The sequence below is a fragment of the Serinus canaria genome, chromosome 2, assembly GCF_022539315.1.
Source record: "Serinus canaria isolate serCan28SL12 chromosome 2, serCan2020, whole genome shotgun sequence".
Taxonomy (NCBI): domain Eukaryota; kingdom Metazoa; phylum Chordata; class Aves; order Passeriformes; family Fringillidae; genus Serinus; species Serinus canaria.
Genome location: NC_066315.1, coordinates 2,140,587 through 2,167,262, shown reverse-complemented (window position 1 = coordinate 2,167,262; position 26,676 = coordinate 2,140,587). Strand labels below are relative to the sequence as shown.

The window sequence follows — 26,676 nt, the reverse complement described above, 5'->3', positions numbered from 1 at the left end:
GTTTCCACAGGATTAAAGTCTTTCAATCCTTTTCCCTGCTTGGCATTGTACAGGAAATTAGGAATCCCAAAACTGAGATTATGGAAAGGACTATCTGTATTAGGGAAGGAAACTTGGAAAAAGTTATCTATATTAGGGAAAGGGAACTTGCAGCATTGCAGGCTATTGGAAGATCCTGATTTGAAAGAGTAAATAAGTGCTTGGGTCATTATTTCTAAGCTCAAAGCCTCTTCATTCATCTCCTGTGCACTCAGTACCTTGGAACTTGACCAGTTCTATGATTTTGGCTCGCATGGAGGCAGGAATTGCACCCTGCAGAGAATTCCCAGCTCTCTGAGTCATCATGAACACCCATAAAATGAATAGAAATCACTAATGATTTACCTACGTGGGACAGCATCACCAGGAGTGGAAGAACATTCCCACCTGCTCCTCACAAACCCTGAAACACAAGCAGTCAGCAGCAATTGAATAAACTGCAACAGCATGCCTCAAAGTGAGCAATTCTTCTCTGAAAGGTGCTCCAGACTTAGGACATGGATTCTGAGATATCAGCAGGTCTGACATGGGATCTCTGGGAGAGCTGAGGCCTTTTGAGAGGCTCCTTGTATGGCACAAGATCCTCATCATCTGTGACAAAACTGATCAAACTGTAATGGGGGGGTCCATTTGTCATCCATTTGTCCATTGTGATCCCTTTGTCATCCAGCTCCTGATCTCCAGGAGCCATGGAGTGGTCTCCATCTGAGACAGCCATCCAGCTTTCCCTCTCAGCACTTCAGGGAATGAAGAAACACCATTGGAGGGCACAGTCCAAGGTGTTTTCACTCCGTTTTTTTAAAAAGATCTCCAGGGTAAGAATCATGTCTCACTACAATCACCCATTTCTCCACCTTATTGACCACAGAGGAGACAGGAAAAGATGTCTCTGCTGCAGAAGTCTGAGTGTGGATGTCCTGGAGCACATCCTGAAGGAATCACTGCTCAGACACCACAACAAATCCCACTTAGGGCTCAATCTCATGGTCAAGCAAGAGAGGAGCTCAAATTACTCCCTCCTGCTAGCTGACCCACAGCAATCCTACAGATGTGAATCCCTAGCCTACAGCAAATGCTGGCGAATGTGATTTAAATTAACCCTTTTTTATTGTGGGTAAGCAAAGTCTAATTACCTCACTAGCTGCAGGCTAGTGAGCACACAGACAGGTACCAGGGGTCAGCTGATGTGTGGTAACTTGCTGCACCACAGAAACTCGATCAGGACTTTAATTTGCTAGGACTTCCACACGCAGGCAAACCCTTAGACCTGGATTCTAATTTCTCCCGAGGCCTCGGGCAGTACAAAACTGACTAAAAGTTGTATTGAGGAGAGGGAGAGGTCACAGAGATGGCCTGACAAGGTGGACTTCGGTATTGCTCCAAAGCCCTCCACTTTGTACAAATCTAACAGTGGGAACAATAAAAAAAACCCTTAAATTCCTTATTTTTTTCCAGCTGAAAGCATTGAAGCTGCTTGTATCAAAGAGCAGCAAATCTGTTTCACCAGAGCAGCCAGCATCCCTTACAACAGAGCCATGCCAAGTAGAAAACAACAAAATGCATCTATTTCTCACAAATAAATCAGTTTTTAGGCAGGTTAATGCCTAAATAGGACTTTTGCTTCTGAGGCAGGAAACAACAAATTAATGTCACCAAAGGTCCTTAATCATGGGTACCATGATAGTCCAGGACTAAGTCAGGTCTAAGTCACAAACTCAACCTCTTTATTGTTGGAAGAGACAACTTTCAAGGCAGACACCAAAAGTTTTACCCTCCCATCCCACCTCTGCTCTCTGCTCCCCAGACAGGTGTGATCAGCAGAGTTATGGCCATGAGCAGGGTCCTGCTCACCTCACCAGCCTGGGACAAAGCACAGGAATGCTTCATTCCAAACCCCCAGTGGTCCAGAGGGTCCACAGGACACTCCTGGAATTATCTGCTCCAAGCACTCTTGACATGACAAGCTCCCAACCAGATACCTGGATTATACAAAGCATTTTTTCCACTTTGGAAGTGAAATGGGAAACAGCTCACTAAAACCAGACTCAGCTCAGAAGCAGACCTGAAGTGAGGTGAAGCTGATGAATCCCCAAATCCCCCAAGAGAAAGGATGGATTCTCCCAGCCTGCTGACATCATTAAGGTCTCAGCTCAAAATTCTTCTCAAAAAATGCATTTCAGCCCAACTATTTCCCCAAAAATAGGGGAAAAATGTGGTGGAATCCTCATTGCAATCCTAAAAAATGAGCCCACAGACTTTCACATCTCATATCCACTTTCAGATGGGTCAAACTATCAATCACTAATGCTGGAATTTCCTGGGATGGAATTCAATTCACAGACTGAGACAAACACAGGGATGGATGGATGGATGGATGGATGGATGGATGGATGGATGGATGGATGGATGGATGGATGGATGGAGGGATGGATGGATGGATGGATGGATGGATGGATGGATGGATGATGGATGGAAGGACGGACGGAAGGATGGATGGATGGACGGATGGATGGAGGGATGGATGGATGGATGGATGGATGGATGATGGATGGATGATGGATGGATGGATGGATGGATGGATGGATGGACGGATGGATGGATAAAAAAATGTCCAGCAGGGCTAATTCTGCCTTTACTAAACTGACTGTATACAGGATATTTGGTGATTAAACCTTATCCATCCAGGGCTGCAGGGGAGCCCAGTCACCTGTGGGATCAAGCTGTCAGTATTTTAAGAAAGCCCTGGAAATATGGACCTGTTTTATGCTAAAGAGCTGAGCTTGCTGCTCCCACCTTTCCCTCTGACTTCCTAAACAAGGCATGGATTGCACTGCACAAAAAATGAAAGAGTTTCTTAAATCCCAGGGGAAACACGATGCAAAGAACAGGAAAGCAAAGGGAAAGGTGTTCGGACATTGTGGAGCCACAGGAAAGCAGATGGATGTTTCAACTGGAGAAAAAATAGGTAAATTCTGTTCAAATTTTGCAGAGCTGAAACTTTGCACCAACTTAGAAACACAAACGTAATCACTTTTGGCATGAAGGTAAGAATGGGGAAATCATCATGAAAACCAGGTTGCCATGGAGCTCTGGCAATCAGGGGAGACCAGATGTGATGATATCCCTCAGTTCTTAGGATGTTTTGGGGGAACCTCCCCGTTCCAGGTCACCTCCTCCGAGCTCACATCCACAAGAGCCTGATGAAACACCCAGGCTGGCTCTTAGGAAATCAGTCTGGAGACAGAGGCTTTCTCACTGCAGAGGTTTGCAGCAGAGCAGAGCAAGAAGGAAGCTTCCAGAGCGTGGTTAGAAAGTTCCCTGGAGTCAGGGCTGCTGGAGGATTAGCACAATTAGATTTTGGGAGGACGTGTAGGTACTAGCAAACTTCTCAAGTCATGACTCTGTGCAAGCAGCAGCTCTTGCCTCTTCCTCAGCCACAGAGGAGCTGAGGGCTCACCTCTGAGCTGTAGTGTGACATTTGTCACCTGCTGTCCCCATCCTCCAGGCTATGGAGCTGTGCCAGTTCACACCATTCCAGCTTTAAACAGGTTCTCAAGGCTGCAGGACTTCAATAGATATGGACAAAAACAAACCCCTCTGGATTCACCAGGACTGGAATTTCACACATGCTCATGGCAGAAACCAATGCTCAATGGAGTTCTTCTGATCTCCCTGGAACACCTTAAAGTTAGGAATTCAGATAATGCTATCACCCCAAACCTCTCTGACCTTGTAACAGAATCATCAGGGCCACAGAAGATCAACTTGCTCTGTCCTAAGATAGAAGGCTGGAATAGGTGGGGTTGAATTGCCCTCTGGGGGAGTTAGTCCCTAAAAAAGGGTTCTACATGGAAATTGTGAGCCAGAGGTTTCATTTTGGGTGACAAAAACTTGCCACGATGAATCTTATCCTCCTGAGCCATAGGCACACACAAAAAATATCCAACAGCAAATTCAGGGGAGGGGTTTTTAAATCAACTCTCATCTTGATTTTAAACCAAAAGAAAAGAGATTTTGATGAGATATTAGGAAGAAATTCTTGGCTGTGAGGGTGGGGAGGCCCTGGCACAGGTTGCCCAGAGAAGCTGTGGCTGCCCATGGATCCCTGGAAGTGTCCAAGGCCAGGCTGGACAGGTCTGGAACAATCTGGGATCAAGGAAGGTGTCCCTGCCCATGGAAGGGGGTTGGAATGAGATGATTTTCAAGGTCCCTTCCAATTAAACCCTCTCTTCCAATTAAACCCCTTCTATGTTTCCATTATTTCTGTGATTCTGTAGCTAACAAACACTGTCAGCCACTCAGTATTTCTCCAAATCACTGTTAAGGCTCTACCCAGCCATTTCCAGTCACAAACCATGAGCTGCCCTCTGAAGGGTGCCGTGATGAAAAAACTGCTGCTGTTTTCTCAACAAGGTCTTGGCTGCACCCCTCACAGCCACAAATGGTTATACTGTCCTGCTAACAATGCTCCAGCCCTAAAGAAAAATGTGAATTTTCAGACCTGAGGTCAGCAACCCTTCCCTAGAGTGGCCAGAACCAGCTGCTCCACAGAAAAAATATAAGTGCCCTGCACAGGATTTTCATGGAGCATCATTTCCTTGCAAAAATCTTATTCTGGTCTTCATTAGCCAGATGTCACTTTAAGCCCAGAAATGAAAGTCCCAAAATATTCTTTGTTATCAACGACGACAGCGCAGAATTTTTTGCAATAACTGCAAATATTTCCTGGAAAAAAAATGTATTGAAAACCACCGTGTTTAAATCAGAAGAGTCAGAAGAAGAAGATTTGGGTCTTTTACCTCTTTTCTCCAGGCAAAATCAAGAAGGAAGGTCAAGGACCTGACAAACACCTCAGGTTTCTCATCAGCCTCTCTTGAAATAGGGATAAAAACCTCCCAGACACCAACTGGCATCACATCAATGACATTTGTGGGGTGCCCAGGCACCCAGTCATCCCTCCCAACTTTACCTGTCTAAAAGGGAGGTGTTCAGGCTGTTTCTGGAGTGGATGGAGAGAGATAGACAACTCCAGACAGTGATTCATCACATCCACTAGAGAGATCCCAATCTCAGGAAGGATGAATCGCCCTCAGAGGGTGCCCAGCTTTCTAAGATGGTTGGCTCAGATAGTTGAGCATTACATGGCTAAAATTAAGTGAATTTGGTCCAGAGGTCTCTTAGGGAAGGTTCTGTCACCCAACAGAGCAGAGATACCACTCCTGGTGTGCTTGGGGACTCAAGGTGTGCTTGGACATCCTGAGAAAACCCTGATTTCAAAGCAGAGCTGCCCCCAGTTGGTGCAAGCCTCCCTCGAGGATGAATTGAATCTTCCCCGTCTCACCTGAAAGGAGATGCCTCAGATAACTTGAGTCAGCCCTTGGGATCATCATGAGACAAAGTCCCAGCCCATAAGCAAGTGGGTTGTGAGTTTGGTGGGTATTTTTGTTTGACTGGAACATTCAGTCCAGTTCTCGGAATGTTTTAAAGGCATTTTCCCTGGCTCAGTCCTTGGGCTCGTGAACGGCTATGCTGTGCCTGCTCCTGGGCAAGGTTTCTGTCTGTGCAGCACTGGAAGACTCACAGACCACTGCCCCAAGGCCTTTCCTTCTCAAAATCCAGGTCTTCCCCTCAGAACACTTCGTGGCCATTTCCCAGATCTATGGAAAGCACTTGGAAAACACCCGGTGACCTCAAGGCAACCTGGGAGCATCGCTCATCCCACAGCCACACCACCCCTTCTCCACTGGCTAAGGAGCTTTTTATGTGCCTGAATTCACATCTCCACATGTTTAAATCTCTTCAGGGCTCGGGAGCAGGCTGTGAGAAACAGGAATGTTAATATTCTGTCAGTGCCCAGAAGGTCTCTGACTATGAGGCAAGAAAAGCTGGTGTGGTGTCTGTAGATTATCTGCCCTTGTGGGCTGGCCCTGGCCACCAGGACCTCAAGGACCTCAAGTTCCCTGCCAAAGCAGTGGAGTCAATCCCAGCAAATCCTTTCTGGCAAACCAAAGATGAACCGAAATAACTGCAATTTGAAATGAAGAAATGGCAAATCTGTGGTTTATGTAAAGCAGAGGAGTTTGATTTTTCTTTTTCGGGGTGGCTTTTCAAGGGTACTGAGGTTAGAGGCACAGCCCCAAGTTACTGGGAGTCAAACCAGGGTGTGAGCCATGTGAACAGCCATGTGAACGTTCTTACCCCCTGGTAAATATGAACCATCTCGTGTTTATTGCAGGGAAAGAGCATTCACACGGGCAGTTACCACAGAAAAACTGGCATCTGATGGGTTCACACCCTAACTTACCTCGTGGTAATTTGTTCAGGTGCCCATCCCCTCAGGTGCCATTCCCAAAGTGAAGGTGGAGGACGCAATGTCCCCTTTATCCTCCGAGTCAGCAACTCCGTGGTTATGGCACCAGCCCATGGGATGGGAAAATGAGCTTCACCAGCTTCCTCTGCTCCATCCCAAGCAGGGCTTTGAGACCAAGCTTCCCAAATCTCAGCAGCACACCTGAACCTACAGATTCTGCCATTCCCCAGAACCACCAAATCAATTATTCACATTGGCTGAGGCTGGGCCAAGGCTGGGGATTGAGCCAGGAGCCTGTGGAGCTCCCATCTCCCATCCTAGCTGAGAGCTGGGTGCACAGATGGATTTTGTGAGTCTGAAGGTTACCAAAGTTCTGCAATTCTGCCTTTGCATGCCCCAAAACCCCATCCAGCTCCAAGCCAAGTTTTGCTGCACGTTGTCAGATAGGTACAAGCCTTAACTGGGCTCCTTCTCTGCCCTGCACTGGGATGGGGGAGATGGGACTGAGATACGCCTCTAATTTCCATATATTATTACTCTGTGTCCCTGATAGCAGGGATAACAACGTGCTGTGCATCAGCCCAGCACAGGAAAACTCTCCCTGCTCCCAGGCTTCACCCCAACCCCTGCAACCCAGCCCAGTGCCCAAGCACAGAAAATGAACAGAACTGCCCCGGTATTTAGGGATAAACACAAAGCAAACCTGGCACTTTCCTGGCCCAGAATCAAAGGCTGAAGCAACTGGAAGGATCAAGACCTAAAGGAGCTCAGAGTCTTAAGCCACGAGACAAAGGAATTGCTCCAAAGCAGAACTTTCCTGGCCCAGAATCAAGGTATGAAGCAAGCTTGGAGGATCCTGAAGGATCTCAGGGTCCAAGACACAAGGCAAACAGGTTGTCCCAAAGTTTGTTACAGTCAAAGGAAGATTTCCTATGGCTTCCAGCTGCCTTTGGAGCAGAAGCCAAAGCTGAGAAGAGGGATGTGTGATCTACCTATCTATGCACACACATGTAATCATATTTATGTATTTCTCTACCTTCCTTCACAATCAATGCTTTTTCTCCCCACAGAACTCTCACAGGAGGGGTTCAAACTTCTGGACTTTTCTAGGACACATCACTGGGAGCTGCCAGCACCAATCCACCAGGGAAGAAGGCAGTGGCACACAGCTGTGATCAGGAACCAAGGACCCCCAAAGCATGGGAGTCCTTCATTCTCCTTAAACACAACGGGGAGGTTCCTCCTCTTCATCCCTTCCTCAGCCACACAGAGCAGTGAGGAGATCCCTGGCATGGCCCATTCCTCTCCTAAATCACATCTCAGGATGGAGGGAAGGGAAAGGGAAAAGGGAAAAGGGAAAAGGGAAAAGGGAAAAGGGAAAAGGGAAAAGGGACTCTCTGATGATCAGAGGGCTGGAGCAACCATCCTGCAAAGACACGCTGAGAGAGCTGGGATTGTTCATCCTGGAGAACTGGGAAGATCTCACTGTGGCCTTACAGTAATTAAAGGGGGCTTATAAAAAAGAGGGAGAGAGATTTCTTACATGGGCAGATAGGGATTGGACAACAAAACCAGTTTTAACTAAATGAGAAGAGATTCAAATGAGATGTTAGGAGGAAGTTCTTTACCCAGAGGGTGTAGAACTTCCTCCTAACATCATGGGATGGGGCATTCACAGCTGATGGACCCCTAACATGTAGGGTCCATCAGCTGTGGATGCCCCATCCCTGGAAGTGTCCAAGGCCAGGTTGGATGGGGCCCTGAGACACCTGAAGCAGTGAATGGCATCCCTGCCCATCACACGGGGTTGGAACTGGGTGACCTCAAAGGTCCCTTCCAACCCAACCCATTCTGTGCTCTGTAATTCTGTGAAACAGGGTGAACAGAAGAAAACAAACAACAGAACAAGGGGTTATTCTGTGGGCACTGACACTGGTGGGCACTGACTCTTCTGTGGGCACTGACACTGGTGGGCACTGACTCTTCTGTCTGGATTTGGGATGTCCAGGGAACACGGATGCACACGCACTCCTCCTCACACCCTCCAGCCCCTGGCAGGGCACTGCTCACGTTTCTACCCCATTTCACTGCCATTTTCCCATTTTGGTGAGATCTGTGAATAGCTAACATTTTTCAGAACCTCTGCCAAATGAAGCTCACGGGGCCAAGAGGTTTAAATGCCATTATGGGGACAAACAGGCAGCAGGATTGCTTAAGCCTTGGAGCATGTAGAAACCAGTTCTGAGAGATGGATTAGGGCAGCAGTGGATCTGAGAGCCCTCCCATGAGCCCTTCCTTGCCCCCAGCCTGGGTCCCTCTCCAGGGCCTGAAGGAGCCCTTTGCACAAGCAATTACAGCTTTTACTGCAGAAAAACACATTGCAAAGGCCTGAACTTCACAAAAAAAGGGTCAACGTGGCTGAAAATTACACAAATTACACCTGAGATGTCTCTGTCTATTCTTTCCTAAGAAAGAATTATTATTTTCCTAATAATAAAGTCTAACTTAGCACAGTAACGCCCAAGGCTAAGTCCATGCCTAACTTGGCACCCAGACAGATTTAAAACCTGTGTAGAGACCTGAAGTTTAGTCAGTTTAGAGTTCACATCACTTCCCTCCCTCTTCCCTTATATTGATGCCACTGTATTCTTCTGGCATCAAAGAAAATCCCAGGCACCTTTCCTGACATCTCTAAGATCAAGGAAATTTGAGATAAACCCAACTCTTCCTCATTCACAGCAACAGAAACAGTCTGGGAATTCGAGGGGCAGACAGCACAAGCCTATGAATAAATGTGTACAGATCCTATCAGCAAGGTCAGCAGAACCATGAAAAGGTGAAGCTCAGAAGGCAGCAGGAGCTGGTGAGTCCAGCTGCAGGGATTTTGGGATCAGAACCACGACTGGTTTGGAGGGTGCTCCCTGTCAAGGTGCCTCCACTTGGCAGCTCACTGATGGCTACAGAAAACTCAGTGCAAATGACCAAATCTTGGACAAATGATGCTTTGCCAAGAGCATTTTTCCTGAGTCAGCCTCTGCCCTGAAACACCACAGATCCCAAAAAGGAGAGACTTTTGCAGGAATACAAATTCCTGGTCCATGGGAACCAAGGGCAGGATGAGCTTAAGGATTTGGGCAAGATGGAATGAAATCATCTGACCTAACCTTGCTCACCCAGGAGTCGGGCTCCCAGCTGGTCTGCTGGGTTCTGCTGATCCCCAGCAGAGAGAGACCCTTCCCTCCTGAGATGGACCCTGACAGGGCTGCTGAGCCACAGCCAGGAGGTGCCAGCCCTCCCTGGAGGAGTGCAGAGGGGGCTGGGGTGGCTCCCTGAGCTGGGATGAGCAGCTCTGAGGCAGTGCAGGGTGATGAACCCGGCTCAGCAGGGCTGCTGTGTGTCAGCACTGTGTGTGCACAGCCCTCAGCTCCTCGCTCCTGCTCCGACTCACACGTGTCCAGCTGCCCTGGCTCTTATCCTCACCCAAAAATTGCTGGTTTTAACAGTGAGTCAAAGGTAAGTCTGGGCCAGCTTCTCCTCCTGGCTCTGCTCAGTGAGCCCACACTGTCCCTTGGAGTGGGACACGAGCAGCTGCCCCTGCAGGAAAATCTAATTTTCTGATTCTCCTCTGGCCAGGACACCCAGCTATTTGCTGAGGCTTGTGAAAGGCAGAGAAGAAGTATGGCCAGAGCTGCCAAGGATGTGTTTTAGCTCCTGAACTGCCTCGGCCCCTGGTTAATCACAAAGTCTGCAGCTCAAGGTTTTGCAGGCTGCCCTGCCCTTCTGGAACCAGAGCTTGCCAAAATGGGCTCTTGCATACCAGAACCCACCAAGAGCCTGGTTTGCCCCATTTTGGAGCCTGTCTGCAGGACAGAATTCCTCGATTTATTCTGAGTGCCAGTGCTGGGGCAGCAGGAGCCACCACCACTGTCACCATGGCTGTCAGACACCACCAAGGCACCCCTGGCTGTAGATTTAAAGCCCACACAAACACAATACAATATCTACAATACAACAATACATAGAATAAAACCTATGCAGACTACACAAATCCTGAATTAGTTTCTCTGTTAGAATTTGGAGACTCTCCTGGCCAATTGCAGTTTTAGGGCTCTGTTAGGAAGCTGTGCTGGGAACAGCCCGTGTTAGGCTGAGCTTGACCCTCTCGTTCACCAGCAGACCAGACTACACATGAGTCAGCAGGACAAACGGACTCGATGCTCCTGGGGATCACAGACTTCCCATTTGCCCGTGGGCAACTTACACCGAGGGTTTCAGTGGCCACGGAATTAGCATTTCCCTGTCTGATGCCCGATCTTCTGCTAATGTTTCTTATCTACTGCCTTTCAACTGGGCTGTTTGCCCCATCTGTCTGGGCCGTGTACTCTCCCAGGCAAAACCCAGTTCCCTCTGTGCCCTCAGCCCTCTCTGAGTGACTCTGAGGTTTTGCAATCATTCCCTAATGCCCATGAGCCATCCTGCTAGGAAAAAGCAGTGATGCAGTGAGCTCCTTCCTTCCCGGGATGATATTCCTGTTAGCAGTGACTCAGAGTTAGCTGAGTGCTCATATCCATGACTTCTTCACCATTCTGATTTAGGCAGGTTTAATCCAGCCTGGAGCACGTGAGGATGGATGAGGTGATTTCTGGATTTAACGGTGGTGGATGTGGTTACACCTATTTTTGCAAGCCCACAGTGGGATGGATCTCAGTTCACCCAAGGCATTTGAGAGTCAGACAGCTAAATCTGTGCTGCTTAAAGCCTGTCCTGTGAGAGGAACTTAAACCTTCCCTACAGCCTCCTTGTGTGTAGAACAGAGGGATTTCAGCTACAGCAGGACTCCTACTGACTGACCCTGCAACTCGGAGAGCTGAGAAAACACATAAAAATAACGAGGGTATGTGGCCAAAGAATGTGAGGAAAAGCTCCCTGTTCTTTGTCTAAACATCATCTGAGCTGTTACTACAGATGACACCAGCGAGAGCTTTAGAGGTTTTGGAGGTGTCACAGCCTGTGAAGGAGGCAGCCTTCCTCATACTCCACCAACCAGGGCCCCATCTCCCTTGAGCAGGCAGCACCACTCTCACACCTGCCTGTGCAAGCTCAAAAACAACACCCCATACAAAATCAATACAGTGGCACAGCATCCCCTTTGACAATTTTTTTTTTTTTTTTCAATGGAAAACTCCCAGAGCAGCTACTTCAGATCTGGACAATCTCCTACCATATTTCACTCTGGTACTGTAAGAATAATAATAATAAAAAAAATTAAAACAAAAATAGAGAGCAATAAAAACAGCTCAACCAATAGCCTGTTCTGTGAGAGGAAAGAAGCACTTCAAAAAGAGCAACAGAGCTGATCCACTTTTCCTCAGGAGCGTGTTCATGGCCCAGTCACTGCAGCCCACTGACAGGGGGCAGCTCAATAAAATCAGCCAGCTGATCACTCTTCAGCAATGCCATCCATAAATCTGAGGCATAAAACACAAATTACGTGTCCAAGCAGCTCCACACTTCCCTCCTGCCCTTCCCACCCAGCCTGTTGATTTCTCTGAGCACTTCCAGCAGCAAATCTTCCCAGGGGATGACCCAAGCCCAGCCCTGCTGATGCTGCAGCACTGCAGCTCTCAGGGCATGGACACTGGGCTGCCAGGTCCTTTCTCTGCAGATGAAAAATCAGCACACATTGCTCCAGCCAGCTGGGAAAGGGGATGGGCTGGGCTGAGCTTCCCAGCCCCTGAATCCTTCCCTGGGGGAAAGGAACAGAATATCTCAGAAGGGTGGATGGGGCTCTGAAGCACCTGGGGTGGTGGGAGGTGTCCCTGCCCATGGCATGGGGTGGGACTGGATGGGCTCTAAAGTCCCTTCCAATCCAAACCACTCTGGGATTCTGGGATCCACAGGAGGGCTCTGCCCTCAGAGCCTTCAGGATGGATCTTCAGCATCCCAAATCCATGGGATCAGGGTGGTGCCCAGCCCTCCTGGTCTGGATCACTAATGCAGCTTATTGCACAGCAAATCCACCCCCATGGCCGCTCCCACAACGTGCAAGAAACTGAAAGTTCACAAGAATTCCCTTCAAAAGCCCTTCTGAGAGATGGGGTTTTTGCTCAGTTCCTCTACACCCATGAAAAGCAACACCAGGACTTCAAGTGAAGAGTTTTTAAAGGTGATTTTGTCACCAAAGATTCACATGGAAGGGTCCCCCAATGGAAACCTCCCCTTTCAGCACTCCACATGTCTCTGGAGGGCATCAAATGCCCAAATGGAAGTTCACAATTCCCTTCAAAAGCCCTTCTGAGATGGGATTTTTGCTCAGTTCCTCTACACCCATGGAAAGCAACACCCAGGATTTCAAGTGAAGAGTTTTTAAACGGAACATGGTCACTAAAGATTCACATTGAAAGATCCCCTAATGGAAACATCTCTTTTCAGCATTCCACATGTCTGTATAGAACATAAAATGTTGAGATGCAAGTGGACAAGAATTCCCTTCAAAAGCCCTTCTGAGATATGGAATTTTTGCTCAGTTCCTCTACACCCGTGGAAAGCAGCACCAGGACTTCAAGTGAAGAGTTTTTAAAGGGAACGTGGTCACTAAAGATTCACATTGAAAGATCCCCTAATGGAAACATCTCTTTTCAGCATTCCACATGTCTAGTGTAGAGAGTAAAATGCCGAGATGCAAGTTGACAAGAATTCCCTTCAAAAGCCTTCTGAGATATGGAATTTTTGCTCAATTCCTCTACACCTATGGAAAGCAACACCCAGGACTTCAAGTGAAGAGTTTTTAAAGGTGATTTGGTCACTAAAGATTCACATTGAAGATCCCCAATGGAAACATCTCTTTTCAGCACTCCATGTGTCTGTGTAGAATATAAATGCCCAGATGCAAATTTACAAGAATTCCCTTCAAAAGCCCTTCTGAGATATGGAATTTTTGCTCAGTTCCTCTACACCCGTGGAAAGCAGCACCAGGACTTCAAGTGAAGAGTTTTTAAAGGTGATTTTGTCACCAAAGATTCACATGGAAGGGTCTCCCAATGGAAACATCCCCTTTCAGCACTCCACGTGTCTATGGAGGGCATCAAATGCCCAAATGGAAGTTCACAATTCCCTTCAAAAGCCCTTCTGAGATGAGATTTTTGCTCAGTTCCTTTACACCCATGGAAAGCAACACCAGGACTTCAAGTGAAGAGTTTTTAAAGGGAACATGGTCACCAAAGATTCACATTGAAAATCCCCTAATGGAAACATCTCTTTTCAGCATTCCATGTGTCTATGGAGGGCATAAAATGCCCAAATGCAAGTTCATAATTCCCTTCAAAAGCCCTTCTGAGAGATGGAATTTTTGCTCAGTTCCTTTACATCCATGGAAAATGTCACCGACATGTTCTATGAAAAATCCTTTCCTTAGGATTTTCATAGAACATGTCGGTGACAGGAAAACAACACCAGGACATCAAGTGAAAAGTTTTTAAAGGTGATTTGGTCACTAAAAATTCACATTGAAATCCCCTAATGGAAACATCTCTTTTCAGCATTCCACATGTCTGTGTAGAATATAAAATGCCCAGATGCAAGTGGACAAGAATTCCCTTCAAAAGCCCTTCTGAGATATGGAATTTTTGCTCAGTTCCTCTACACCCGTGGAAAGCAGCACCAGGACTTCAAGTGAAGAGTTTTTAAAGGTGATTTTGTCACCAAAGATTCACATGGAAGGGTCTCCCAATGGAAACCTCCCCTTTCAGCACGTTGTCTGTGTAGGACATAAAAGACCCAGATGCTCCTGACTTTTAGGGGTGTTTCAAAGCCAAACCTGCCCTGTCTAAAGGGAGGCATCTTTGTTCCAGTCATCCAGGATCCTCTCCCAGGCAAAGGCTGGGAATCTGGGATGGGATGGGACCCACCTCATCCCAAAGGAAATGTCTGACAGGTGTCAGATGAGCTGGATCTCATCTCTCACCACGAACTCTGAAGGAAATTCACCGTTTTTCAGGAATATTCAGGAAGATTCTCCTTCCAGGAGGGATCAAAACCAATCACAGATCTCCCAAAAACCAGCATGAGCCAGATTTTTGTGTCTCTGGAGGAGATGTGGCTCTCCCAGCAAATCCTGCACATCCTATCTGATGCCCAGTGGGATTCCCATGACATTCAGGGGCTTTTGGATGGACTGTCCAGACTGTCCCATTTCTTCCCAGCTACAGCAGGCTCAGGGAAAAAAGGGAATTCTCCCTTGTGTCCCTGAGCCTGCTGAGGATTGAGATTTGTTTTCTGTCACAGCACACAGCCCTGTCTAGCAACAGGCCCCACTGTTGTTCTCCTGGGGGCAGAGGGACAGACTGAATGGAAGGCTTGGAACTGTTCAGGGAGCCCCTCTGCTGCTTCCCACCCTCTATTAGACACTGGGAATATCTCTATTAATTGGAAATATCTCTATTAGACACTGGGAATATCTCTATTAATTGGAAATATATCTATTAGACACTGGAAATATCTCTATTAATTGTAAATATCTCTATTAATTGGAAATATCTCTATTAATTGGAAATATGTCTATTAGACATTGGAAATATCTCTATTAACTGGAAATATCTCTATTACATTGGAATATCTCATTAATTGGAAATATCTCTATTAGACATTGAAATATCTCTATTAACTTGGAAATATCTCTATTAATTGAAATCTCTATTAGACATGGAAATATCTCTATTAATTGGAAATATCTCTATTAGACTAGAAATTCTCTATTAATTGGAAATATCTCTATTAACATTGGAAATATCTCTATTAGACATTGGAAATATCTCTATTAGACATTGGAAATACCTCTATTACATTGGAAATATCTCTTAAATTCTTTATAGACACTGGAAATATCTCTATTAATTGGAAATATCTCTATTAGACACTGGAAATATCTCTATTAGACATTGGAAATATCTCTATTAGACACTGGAAATATCTCTATTAATTGGAAATATCTCTATTAGACATTGGGAATATCTCTATTAATTATAAATATCTCTGTTAGGCACTGGGAATATCTCTGTTAGACGAGGTGCACCCCTCTGGAGGCACAAGGATCTCCTGCTCTGCCCAGTGAGGTCTGGATTTGCCTCACAGGCTCAGCTGCAGCAGAGATGGGCTCTGCCTCTTCTCCCTGCTGGGAATTCTGTTGGATAGAGCTGGCTGCCCTGGAAAGAGGGGTTTGCATAATTTTTGCCCTAAACCTGCATCTTCCAGCAGAAATACAAACCTGGAAAGTGAAATCAAGGGGCATGGACTGGGAAAAGGGGAAGGGGTTTGATTTCAGAGAACTGAGAGCAAAGCCAAGTCAGAGGAATTCCTGAAATGCTGAAACATCTGTGGCTGTGTCCCTCTGCCAAGATAACTGCCAGGACAGGGCCACAGGGAAATCACCTCCAATCTCTCCCTAAGAAGTTCTGAGATAAAGTTCAATCACAATCTGGAGGTAAGGACTTGTGGGTGTGACTCTGGATGTGCCCAAGAGCACCAGGAGGGTGCATTTGTTCTCTGGAGTGCCCTGGATTAAAGGCAGGATTAAATGTTTTACAGAGGAAGCTGCAAAACCCTCAAAGACCCCAAAATATTGAGAGCCTCAATATTTTAGAGAGGAAGCTGCTGAGGCTTTCAGCAGCTGGGCTGAGACAGGACAAAAGATGAATTTCCAGAGGAGAGGGGTGGTCTAGAAGTTTCTAGAACCTCATGAAGGCTCCTGCACCCATTCCAATGCACCCATGAGCACCAAAGAGATTATAAAATAAAGGGAAACGATGGATAAAAAGTCCATGCCTTGATTTGACCCATGGGAACTCATGCCTGGCAACAGGAATGATGGATTTAACAACCAGGAAATGAGCAAGTGTGCAAAGACTTTTGGTTTTGGGTGTATCCTGACCAAAGCTGGAGGATGTTGGTGGAAGCACCTCTGAGCTGGTCTCCTCAATCCAGCTGGCACAGAGGACTGCACCAGCCAAGCTCCATCAAACACCTGAGAGAGGAATTGCTCCAGAAGTGCCCAGTTCTCCTCAAGGAAAGGAGCCAGGAGCCCCTGGCTGGGATGGAGAGATGGGAATTGCAGCCATGGGCTGGGGGAAGTGAATTCCACCCCGAGGCTTTGCCTGCAGAGGGACATGGAGCGATCTGAGGTGCTCTGGGATTCCCCCAGCTGCTGCCAAGGAAGGAGCAGCTCACCCGTGGGTTGTGGGCAGCCCCTGCCAGGCCCCTGAGGGTGGCCAGGATGTCACCAGCCCCTTAACCCGGCAGGGGCTCCTGGTGGGAACCTGGGCATGCCCATCTGTGGGCTGGACACCATTCCAGGGAGGCCTGTTCAAACTGGGAACACTGGGAATGGTGCCTGGAGACCAGGAAAGCTCCTGAACCCACGATGAACCCCAGGGCAGGCTGGAAATGGGAGGGTCTGCCATGCCTTGAGCTCTAGGAACAGCTGAGGCAACCCCTGAGCCTTCTCCAAGAGACTTTGAGCCTACAGAACCCATGGGAGAGGAAAAATGACCTTCCAGACACCTGGAACCCCTTGCAAGGTCAGTGATGGGGAAGGGAACCAGCCACGTGCTCTGATGGGACTTTGCTGGCCAAGCCTGAGAGCGCAAAGGAGAAAAGAATTTCACAGCATGAAGGAATATCCACCTTGGGAAAGGGCAGCAGCATTCCCTGCCAATAATTATCACTGAATCCACGGAAGAATGACTGACTGGTTTGACACCAGGACAGAAACCATGGTGAGGAGGAGACCAAAGGCACCTGGGACTCCTTTGATGGGCCAGTCTCTACAAATGCAAAGCACCCTCTGGGCAGCAGCAGCACCCAGATGGGAAGGGGGCTGTGAATATGCAGGTGACAAACCAGGAAGAGGGACAAACACCACCTTTGTGATGCAGAATGCTCTCCCCTGGCTCCCAGGCTGCCTTTAAAGCCGTGCCCTATGTTAGGAGCTGAGAACAAGGGAGTTAATGTATCAGCTCTCCTTCCCTCCCCTTGGCTTTTGGGAGTTCCTGGAGCATCTGGAGTGAACTCATGAACTGATGGATTTTTAGAGGTTGTGCTAAGACAACAGGAGTTGAATCCTGCCCCTTTTAAAGGGACAAAAGGGGAAGAGAGCATCACGAATGGCACAGGACAGATGGAAACAGCTGGCACGGACATTTTCATGAGTGGCTTTTCTGCAAGACCAGCCCCAGAGCTGATCCAGCAAAAGCTCTGATGGATACCCCATGGGAAGGCTCCTGCCTGAGAGCTCCTCCAGTTCCAGGGTTAAACCCCACTGAACTGCCCTGCTCTGGGCTGTGACAGCAAAGCAGAGATGGGTTTAGAGAGACCTTCTGGGCTGGGGACATTCCTGCTGCAGCCTTGGCTGGGCAGGTGGAGGAGACCTGTGTGCTCTGGCCAGTGTTTCTGCCCTGCCATTTCCCCTTTCTGTCACAGAATCACAGAATTCCCAGAATGACCAGGTTGGAAGAGACCTTCAAGGTCATTGAGTCCAACCCAACCCCAACAGCTCAACTCAGCCCTGGCACCCAGTGCCACATCCAGGCTTTGTCAAACACACCCAGGGATGGGGACTCCACCACCTCCCCGGGCAGAACATTCCAGAACTTTATCACTCTTCCTGGGAAAAACTTTTCCCTGCTCTCCAGCCTGTATTTCCCTGGGTGCAGCTCCAGGCTGTGTTTTCCCCACATTCCAGGGGTTTAACCCCAGTTTATCCTGTCTGGGCAGAAATCACTGAGCTCCACACCACCAGATCTCTGGGTGCCTCTTCAGAACCTTCTCCTTCCCCACCACCTCCCCCAGACCTCCTCATCCTCCTCCCCTCTTCCCAGCCACACTGTCCATCCCACAGTGGGCAGCAGCATGACTCCAGTCCTGCCCTGGGAAGGGAATCTCCCCGTGGATGGGGTGGGACCTGTCCCTCCCTGCTGGCAGGACGAGGCTGTCACCCCCAGGTGTGCTGCCCATGCTGGGAGCAGCTCCCAGGGGCTCATCCTGCCTGGCTGCCCGCAGGATTCCCTGGTGCTAGGCGCTGTCATTGTCCCCACAAAGCCCTTTGAAATGCAGCCGGGCCCTTTGAATCGGCACTCAGGAATCCTGAGCAAGGGCACAGCCCAGGGACACCCCCTGCTTGTCCCTCTGGGATTTTCCTGCCCTCTCCGAGTGGCATTCACATTCTCTGGAAAAATCCCTTCACCCAGGATTCTCCTCCTGGGAAGCTGAGAAGCCTCAAAGAAAAAGGAAAACAATTCTGATCTCCTTTGCTTCTCCTGTGCTGTGCCCATGTGGAATGTGTTTGGAGATTGTTCACCCCCAGGTGATTGTTCCATTGCATTCTGCTGGGAGTTGTTTTCACTCTTTGGCCAATCAGGGCCAGGCTGTGTCAGGGCTCTGGAGAGAGTCAGGAGTTTTCATTATTATCTTTTTAGCCTCCTGTCTGTATCCTTTCTGTATTCTTCAGTATAGTTTAGTACAGTATAGTATTAAAGTATTACACTGTAGTATGTATGTGTGTGTGTATATGTGTGTGTGTATATATATATATATATATACATATATATACACACACACATATGCATATAAATAGAGAGTATTATATGTATATTATATCTGTATTTTATATATGCCATATATTATAATTATATGTATTATATTTATATACATATATAATATATAGTGTATATATAATACTATATATACTATAAATATAGTATTATATTTTATAGATAATATATCATATATAGATAATATATAATACAGATAATAGATAATATAGATATGTCTTATCTATATTATATATTATCTGTATTATATATTATCTATATATGATATATTATATATATCTATATATTTTTTATATATAGTATTATAGTATAGCATTCTTTAATAGATATATTATCTATATATATAGATATATATCGATATATCTATATATATGTTTTACATGTATAGTATTGTAGTATAGCATTCTTTATATAATATAGCACCATAAAATAATAAATGAGCCTTCTGAGAACATGGAGTCAGATTCATCATCCCTCCCTGCCACAGGGCACCCTGCAAATGAAACATTCCTGTGCATGCAAAGGAAATACATCTGCTCCTCCTGAGGTCTCACGTGGAATAATCCCCTCCTCCTGCGCTCCTGCTGAGCACCAGAGGTGCAGGGATTGATGCAGGGGCTGCAGAGCTGCAGTGCTGCTGCATGGCTGCAGCTGGGTGGGAGGGAATTGGGATGGCACCAGGAAAGGGATCCCGCAGGGCTGGGATGGAGGCACCAGTGAGTCAGCCTTGACTTCCTTCTCTAGGAGACACCACGGTACAAATCAAGGCTCCACCAGCCTGAATCTTTTGGAAGCAATGGTCAAGAAGTCTTTTTTTGGCCAACAGAAAGCAACGTGATTCCCACCCCTCAGTTCAGTTTCCCTGGTTGAAGATGTCCCCTGCTCACTGCAGGACCAGATGACCTTTTAAAGGTTCCTTCCAACCCAAACTGCTCCAAGCCCTCAAAACTTCTCCAGTGAGAATTCTCAGAGGTGCTCAAATGTCTGCAAAGGGCAGGTTCCACCTCCAGGGCTCCCTGGAAACAGCTGGGGAGCAAAAGGATTCCCTTTTCTTTATCTGACTTTGGAAAGGCTTTTTGTTGGATGCAATTCCTTCAGCCAGTGCTCTCAATATCGAGTTGCTGATTTTCAGGGTAATTTCTCTGATAAAGTCCTCTTACAAATGGAAAGGAAAAACCAATTATACGTAGCAGAACAGGACAATTTGATAAAATGAAGCTGAGCAGAGGAGGGATTTGGGATTTTCTTTAGCTCACACTGGGCTCTCTGGGGAAGTCCCAGCCCTCCCCATCTTTCCAACAGGCACTTCTTCTTAAAACCTTGCAAAATTTTCAGTTCCTGCTGAGAAAAAACCTCCTGGTGTGATCCTGGTTATCAATCTCACCACAACTGGACAAAAAGAACAACACAAACACCATCAGTGTTTGTTTCTTCAGTCCCACCAAAAATGGAGATGGGAAATTTCCCTTCCCTTCTGGACACAGCATGGGCAAGAGCTGGTTGTTACCACTCAGATCTGCACAGAAAGATCCCCTGGAGCCTTTTCCCTGTGCCCCTGTGCTGCTGCTGGGGTGCAGAGCACCCATCCCAAATCCCAAACTGGGGGAGAGCTGAGAGGGGCCTAAACCATCACTCTGTGATTCCTCTCTGCCTGGCAAACAGGGCTGGGGAGATGCTGCTGTCAGGCAGAAAACACAGGCACAAAAAGGCAATTCCAAGGCTGGGGACAAAGGGGGGACAGGGATGGATGCAGAGCAGTTGCACTGCTCCACTTGCTGCAACCCAAAATGCAGGGAGCTCTCAGAACTTTGGGCCTGGGAGCCAAAGCTGAGAATTAAACCCAGGAATTGATCAGAGACCTCGGAAAAGGCTTCCAAACTGAGGTGCTGGAAGGGAGAATGTGGATTTACAGATTAAAGCAGAGACACAGGGCAAGTAGAGGAAAGTTTAGAGTTTTAGAGTTCAGGATATAGAAAAAAAAATAGATGTAGTGACAAAGGTAAGAAGTTTTTGTAGGTTTGTGTGCCACAACATGAGTGGCTGAGAAAGCTTACACTGAGTCCATAAGACAAAATATTTAAAGATTGGGTCAGAAGCATAAATATCCTCATTGGCAGTGTTTTATTGGTCAATAATTCCCTAGAAGGCCTCGTAACTGAGGGTGTTGTGACCCTCTGAGCCGTGCAGTGAAGGTGTGAGCTGAGCTCAGCCTTCCTGCCTATGGAGAAGGCAAGAAAAATAAACCCCATCATCAAAAACAACTCTAACTCATCCAGGATTCCCACACACCCTGATGGATTTTAACATCTCACCTCAACCTGCTGCAGGTTGGCACAGGTGAATGCCAGGAGATGCAATTCCTACCTGGGAGCTCTGGAGATGGCTGCAGGAGCCCTGGCGCCAGCACCTGGCTGGGCTGGCCCTCAGGTGACCTCCCAGGGCTCTGCCTCCCTCCTGGCCCACCAGGGGAGATCACCCCGAGGCAAGCAGGGCTGGGGTTGGATCTGCAGCAGACCAGGGTTGGGTTTGTGAGAGGAGCCAGGGCCTGTTTTAGGTTTGTCTCACTTTAAAATGGGGGATGTTCCACATTGAGGGGGACAGATCCCAGGGAAGAACAGAGAGCACCAGGCAGGAGCTCATCCCTGCACTGCTGCTGCTGTGGGGATGGCACAGGGTGGTGGTTCCAGCTGTGGGTTTCTGTGGGTCTGCACTGAAGGCACTGAGACAGCAGTTCATGTTCACACTCAGGTGTTTATTGTTCCTTATCACTAAAACAGTCTCACTGCTGGGAGTTCAGCAGCTTTTCATCAGAAGGCACAAAATGGCCACAATCTCTTGTTCCAAGGGCTTTTGAGACTGAACCATCCAATTCAGAGCTGACACCTGGATTATTTTCCCTTTTAACCCCATAACTGATCCCACAGAGCCCCCAGTGCAGACTTGTCTGCCCAATTACAAAATGCCACCCAAACCCATGGAGAAGGAGGAAGAAGAAGGATGAAGAAGCAGCCCAGGATGACACCCTGTGCCCTCCATCTTGCTTCCATCCACAGCACCCTAAAAACCCCAAACCCTCAATTTCTCACCCAGTGACACACCCACACTGCTCTCTAGAATCCATTGCACACTTGCGTGGGTTCCAGTCTGTCTTGGAGTCTGGGAAACTTTCTCCATGAGTGAGGGTCAGAGTCAGAGCTGCCCTGGGGGTCAGGGCACCCCAGAGCAGGCACAGCAATATTCCCAGGGCCCTGGGTTTGCACCCCACAGAGCAGGGACAGGCTCAGGAGCTGCACTGAGCATTGCTGCAGTGATGTCCCTGCTGTTGGCAGGGCCCCCCTGAGCTCACAATTCCTGAATCGCAAAAAATACAGAGGAAAGAGCTGCTGGATCCCTCTCCCCAGCCCTCTCAGAAAGGGGATCCTGCAGGACATCCCACCCTGCAGGGATGAGGAAATCCCTGGAGCTGCTGGGCAATGAGAGCAAAGCCAGGCCACAGCAGGGCAACACCTCCACACACATCCCCACCCTGCACAGGCCTGGCACCTCCAGGAACCCTCTGACAATTCCCAGCTTCTCAGGGGGCTGATCCCATCCCAGCCCGACAGGGGGGTGACACAGGAGCTGTGAGAGGGGACAGGGGAAGGGACAGACCCTGCTGCCCTGGGTGATGCCACCACACCAAATCCTGTTGTTCCATTGGAGCTCCTCGTCCCATCCCTCTCCAGGCACAGAATTTACCCCCACACCCCCGTGAGCTGCCTCACACCCGGGAGAAATGATGCCAGTTACTTTTTCCTACACCAAAGGGTCTCCCTGTACTTCCAGCTCAGCCCAGAGAGCCTCTCCTGGATCATCTCCCCCAGGAGCAGCATCCTGGGCTGCAGCAGAGTAACATTCCCATCATGGAAGCTCTGTGTTAATTGTTATTGACCTTTTTTTTTCCCCCTTTCTGAATCATTTCTGCCCACTGGCTGTGCTCAGACCACTTATCATGGGTTGAAAAATAAAATAAATTAAATTAAAGGGTTTTTTTTCCCTCCCCCATTCCATGTGGAGTCGGTCACGGCAGTGCAAGCCAGCTGGAAAAAAGTTTCAATTCTGTTCATGCTGCTCCTGTGAGTCCCCACAGACCCCAGACTGCCCCAGGACAGGGACAGGTTACATTTAATCCTCCCTCACCCATGAATTTTGCTCCAGAATTCCCTCAGCCTTCCTTCACTCATTCCAATCTCGTTTTTTATTATTCTTTTTTTTTTTTTTGAACAAACCAAAAAATGAACAGCACTAACTTTATAAAAAAAAGCAGCAAAACCCGAAAACTATCTGATTTTTGCAGTTAATCTGGCCCCCTGGGTGTGGGAGAGCCTGCTGCTGCTCCCAGGAGCTGCTCTGGGTTGAGCAGCTCAGTGCTGCACTGCACTGGGGCAGGTCCTGGGAGGCTCCTGAGGCACAACAAACCCCTCCAGCACACCCCAAACCCTGGCTCCTCAACCCCAACAGCAACCAGCCCCTCTTCCTGCGTTATTTTTAAACCATTATTTCCAAAGCTTCTTCTATCCCAGTTTGTAAATGGATTATTTGCTGCTTTTTTTTTTTTTTTTTTTTTTTAAGGTTTTAAGGAACTCACAGAGCCTCCCCTCCCACCCCCAGCATCATCACAGAGAGATATTTTCCTTTTCCCTTCACTGAACTTTTCCCAAAGCTGCCAGGACAGTGGGAATCTGCTGGGTCTGGCTCACCCAGGTGCCCTGTGCCAGGGTGGGAGCAGCTCAGCCTGAGCAGGAGCTGTGAGGGGGCAGACAGAGCTCACAGCACCTGACCCCCCGGAGAAATTCACATTTCCCCCGATTTTGGGACAACAATTAAGCAAAACTCCCAGGAAAATATCATTTCTCAGCCCCTGCTTTTTGCACTGGTTTTCCCCAAGTGGAAATATCCACAGGATGAGTCGATGCTTCAATTAAAAACCATCAGGGGGGAGGGAGGGGGCACAATTTGGGGCTGGAGAATGACAGATTTTCTGCTCTCAACACCCAAATCACCGTGAGCTGATGGAGGGGAGATGCTCGGGGTGGGAGGTGACCAGACCAAAAAAATTCCCGGTTCTCTCTCCCAAAAAAAAAAAGAAAAACAACAACAACAAAACAAAGGGAAGAGCGGGACACAATGAAATGAAAATCAAATCAAGCAGGAGGGCGGATTGGGGTGAATTCGGGACCAGCTGGGCTGGCCTGGGAGAGAAGGAATTTGGGATGTGCATCCCGGGGACCCCAGGGCCACCTTGCAGACCCCAAATCCCACATCCCCAGCGCTCTCCAGCCACGGGGGGGGGGGGTTCATACCTGGCTTGGGGGTGAATAAAGAGGGAAAGGTTGGGGATGAATAAAGAGGGAAAGGTTGGGGATGAATCAAGAGGGAAAGGGCTGGGAGGGCGAGGGGGAATTTCGGCAGCCAATGCAACAGCTCCGGGCCTCTCCCGCGACTCCCCCAGCCCAATCCAGCCCTGCTTTGCATTTCCATGGCCTAAGGGGGGTTTCTCCTTGCGAAAGAACCGTCTGAAACCGCTGCTGGCACCGGGCAGGGACGGGGGGGAAAAGCCACCCCGGAGCCCGCGGTGTCACCGCTGCACACCTGAGGATGCCCCGGCTCCCGCGGGCACCTCCTGCCCCTCTCCCCAGAGCCTTTTCCCGTCTTTTCCCCATTTCCCGCAGCTCCGGGGACAGGAGACCACAGGGACCGAGGGGACCGAGGGGACACGGGGGGACAGCGGGGGGCCAGGACCGCGCTCCCCTCGCCGGGTGCCAAGCGAATATTTCTGTCGGTATTAGAGGAATGCGTTTCCTTCTCCAATCAGGAATGCGAGCAGAGTTTCTAATTATAAGTTAGATGGTGGCTGGGAATAAAAGATTGCTTTTTAATGACTCCCGTCCAGGTGCTCTCGCTGCCTGTCTTCCCAAGCACACATTTGCATTTTATTGCTTTTTTTTTTTCTTTTCTTTTCCTTTTTTTTTTTTTTTTTTTTTCCTCCCATCCCAACGAATTCCCTGCTTTCAGACATACCTGAAATAGTTGGAGAGGCTGCTGCCTTCAACACCCTCACCTCTGCACCGCCGGACAGGGGGGACCGCGCATCCCGCGCCCGCGGAGGGCGGCGGGGGGGGAGCACGGATTAATTAAAAAATTCATTAACAGCACGGGGATGATTGGGGTTTTGTTGGTTTTTTTTTTTTAAAGGGGGGGCGTTTGGGAGCCCCCCCCCGGCTCAGCCCGCGGAGCCTCCCCGCGCTAGGGCTTCCCCGAGCCCAATTAGCTCCGCGGGGTAATTAGAGCCGATCGTGCGCTTACATGCCTTGCCCAGCACCATTTGCTTTTCGTGGGGGAGCGAGCGAGAAAAGGCTCTTAAAGGCGTAGGGTGCAGGGCGCGGAGAAAGGAGGAAAAGCGGCGAAACCCCCCCAAAAAACAAGGTGCGCATCCCCGCGCAAGGGGCGCGCGGGCTTTGCGCGGATTTTGCGCGGATTTTTGTCTCCCCCCAGCCCCGACCTTGCTCTGCCTTCCCCCAACCCAGCTTGTGCAGCTTCACCTCCTTTTTTTCTTCCCGTTTCCCACCCCGATTTTTTCCTTTTTCCTATATATATTTTTTTTAATTCACCCCTCAATATTCCTTAAAGCGAATTGGGGGGGGGGGGGGGGAAGAAAAAGCCACCCAAAAGTTTTGCCGCTTTCCCCCCCTTCCTTCCACCTGACTAGCTCGAAATCACCTTGAAATGCTCATGTCAACTTCTATCATTATCTCTTTAATTCAGGCAGCGCCTTTTGTTCTTCCCAGGAGAGGATCAAAGCGCTCAGGGAAAAAAAAAAAAATAACTTTCCGATCGCTCCCTCTCGCTCTCTCTCTTTTACAGTAGGAGAAGGAGAGATCAGGTATAACCCAGTCAAAATAAACAAAGTGAATGCATAAATAAAAGAGGTGAAATGCAGGTTCTAAGAACTTGCTGGCGCTGGAACAATCCCACCTCTTTAGCTGAGTGGCAACGAAAGGAGAATTTCAAGTCATCTTAAGCGCAGGGGTTGCAGAGAAAACAGAGGAGGGGAAAAATAAATGAAAATGAGCGAAAAAAAAAAAAAAAGAAGAAGAATAAAACTTACCACCAGATTGGGTAACTTGACAGAGCCTGACTCAACCCACAAAGAAACAGGAAATATCCAAAAGAGGCCATTGATGAAAAGTTGTCTTTCTTTTTTTTTTTTTTTTAACCAGAGTTGCCAAAAACCTTCCTTTCTTCTGAGGCAGGATGATTATTTTAATAATAATAATAATAATAACAATAATTTAAACCAAAAAAAAAAAAAAAAAAAAAAAGTCAAATGAAGTGAACTCAACCCGACCAGGTAAATCCTCTCTTGCTTCCTCTACTACTCTCAAGGAAAAAAAAAATCTCAGAGAGGTAAAAAACTCTTCTCTCAGCCAAGACACTGAAGGCAAATATTAAAAAAAAAAAAAAAAAAAAAAAAAAAGAAAAAAAAAAAGTTTGAAGTAGCTCTCTTAAAAAGGACCCAATCAGCACTTATTGCCAAAGGGAGAATTCTGATGCTTTGGCTTGTTCTGTCAATCAGGAGCGTGAAGTCAGGAATGAGCTAATTGCGAGGAGATAGTGTTTTAATACTCATTAGGGGGCACGTTGGCCCACAAGCCGAGGGATAAAATGTAGTTTTAAAAAGGGGAA

At 48.0% G+C, this 26,676-nt stretch overlaps 1 protein-coding gene across 2 annotated transcripts in view; it reads right to left on the bottom strand.

Annotated features, from left to right (window-relative positions):
* WNT3A (Wnt family member 3A) overlaps positions 1 to 26,434 on the bottom strand; it is a 98,471-nt gene extending 72,037 nt beyond the window's left edge. The window contains exon 1 of one of the 2 annotated variants that reach the window (XM_009085750.3): positions 26,099 to 26,434. In XM_009085750.3, coding sequence (XP_009083998.1) covers positions 26,099 to 26,169 — 71 coding nt within the window. In that variant the 5' untranslated portion in view covers positions 26,170 to 26,434. Of the gene's footprint in view, positions 1 to 25,011; positions 26,052 to 26,098 lie in introns of those variants that run through there. The other variant, XM_050970865.1, reaches the window with a different exon arrangement.
* Positions 26,435 to 26,676: the final 242 nt, after the last annotated feature.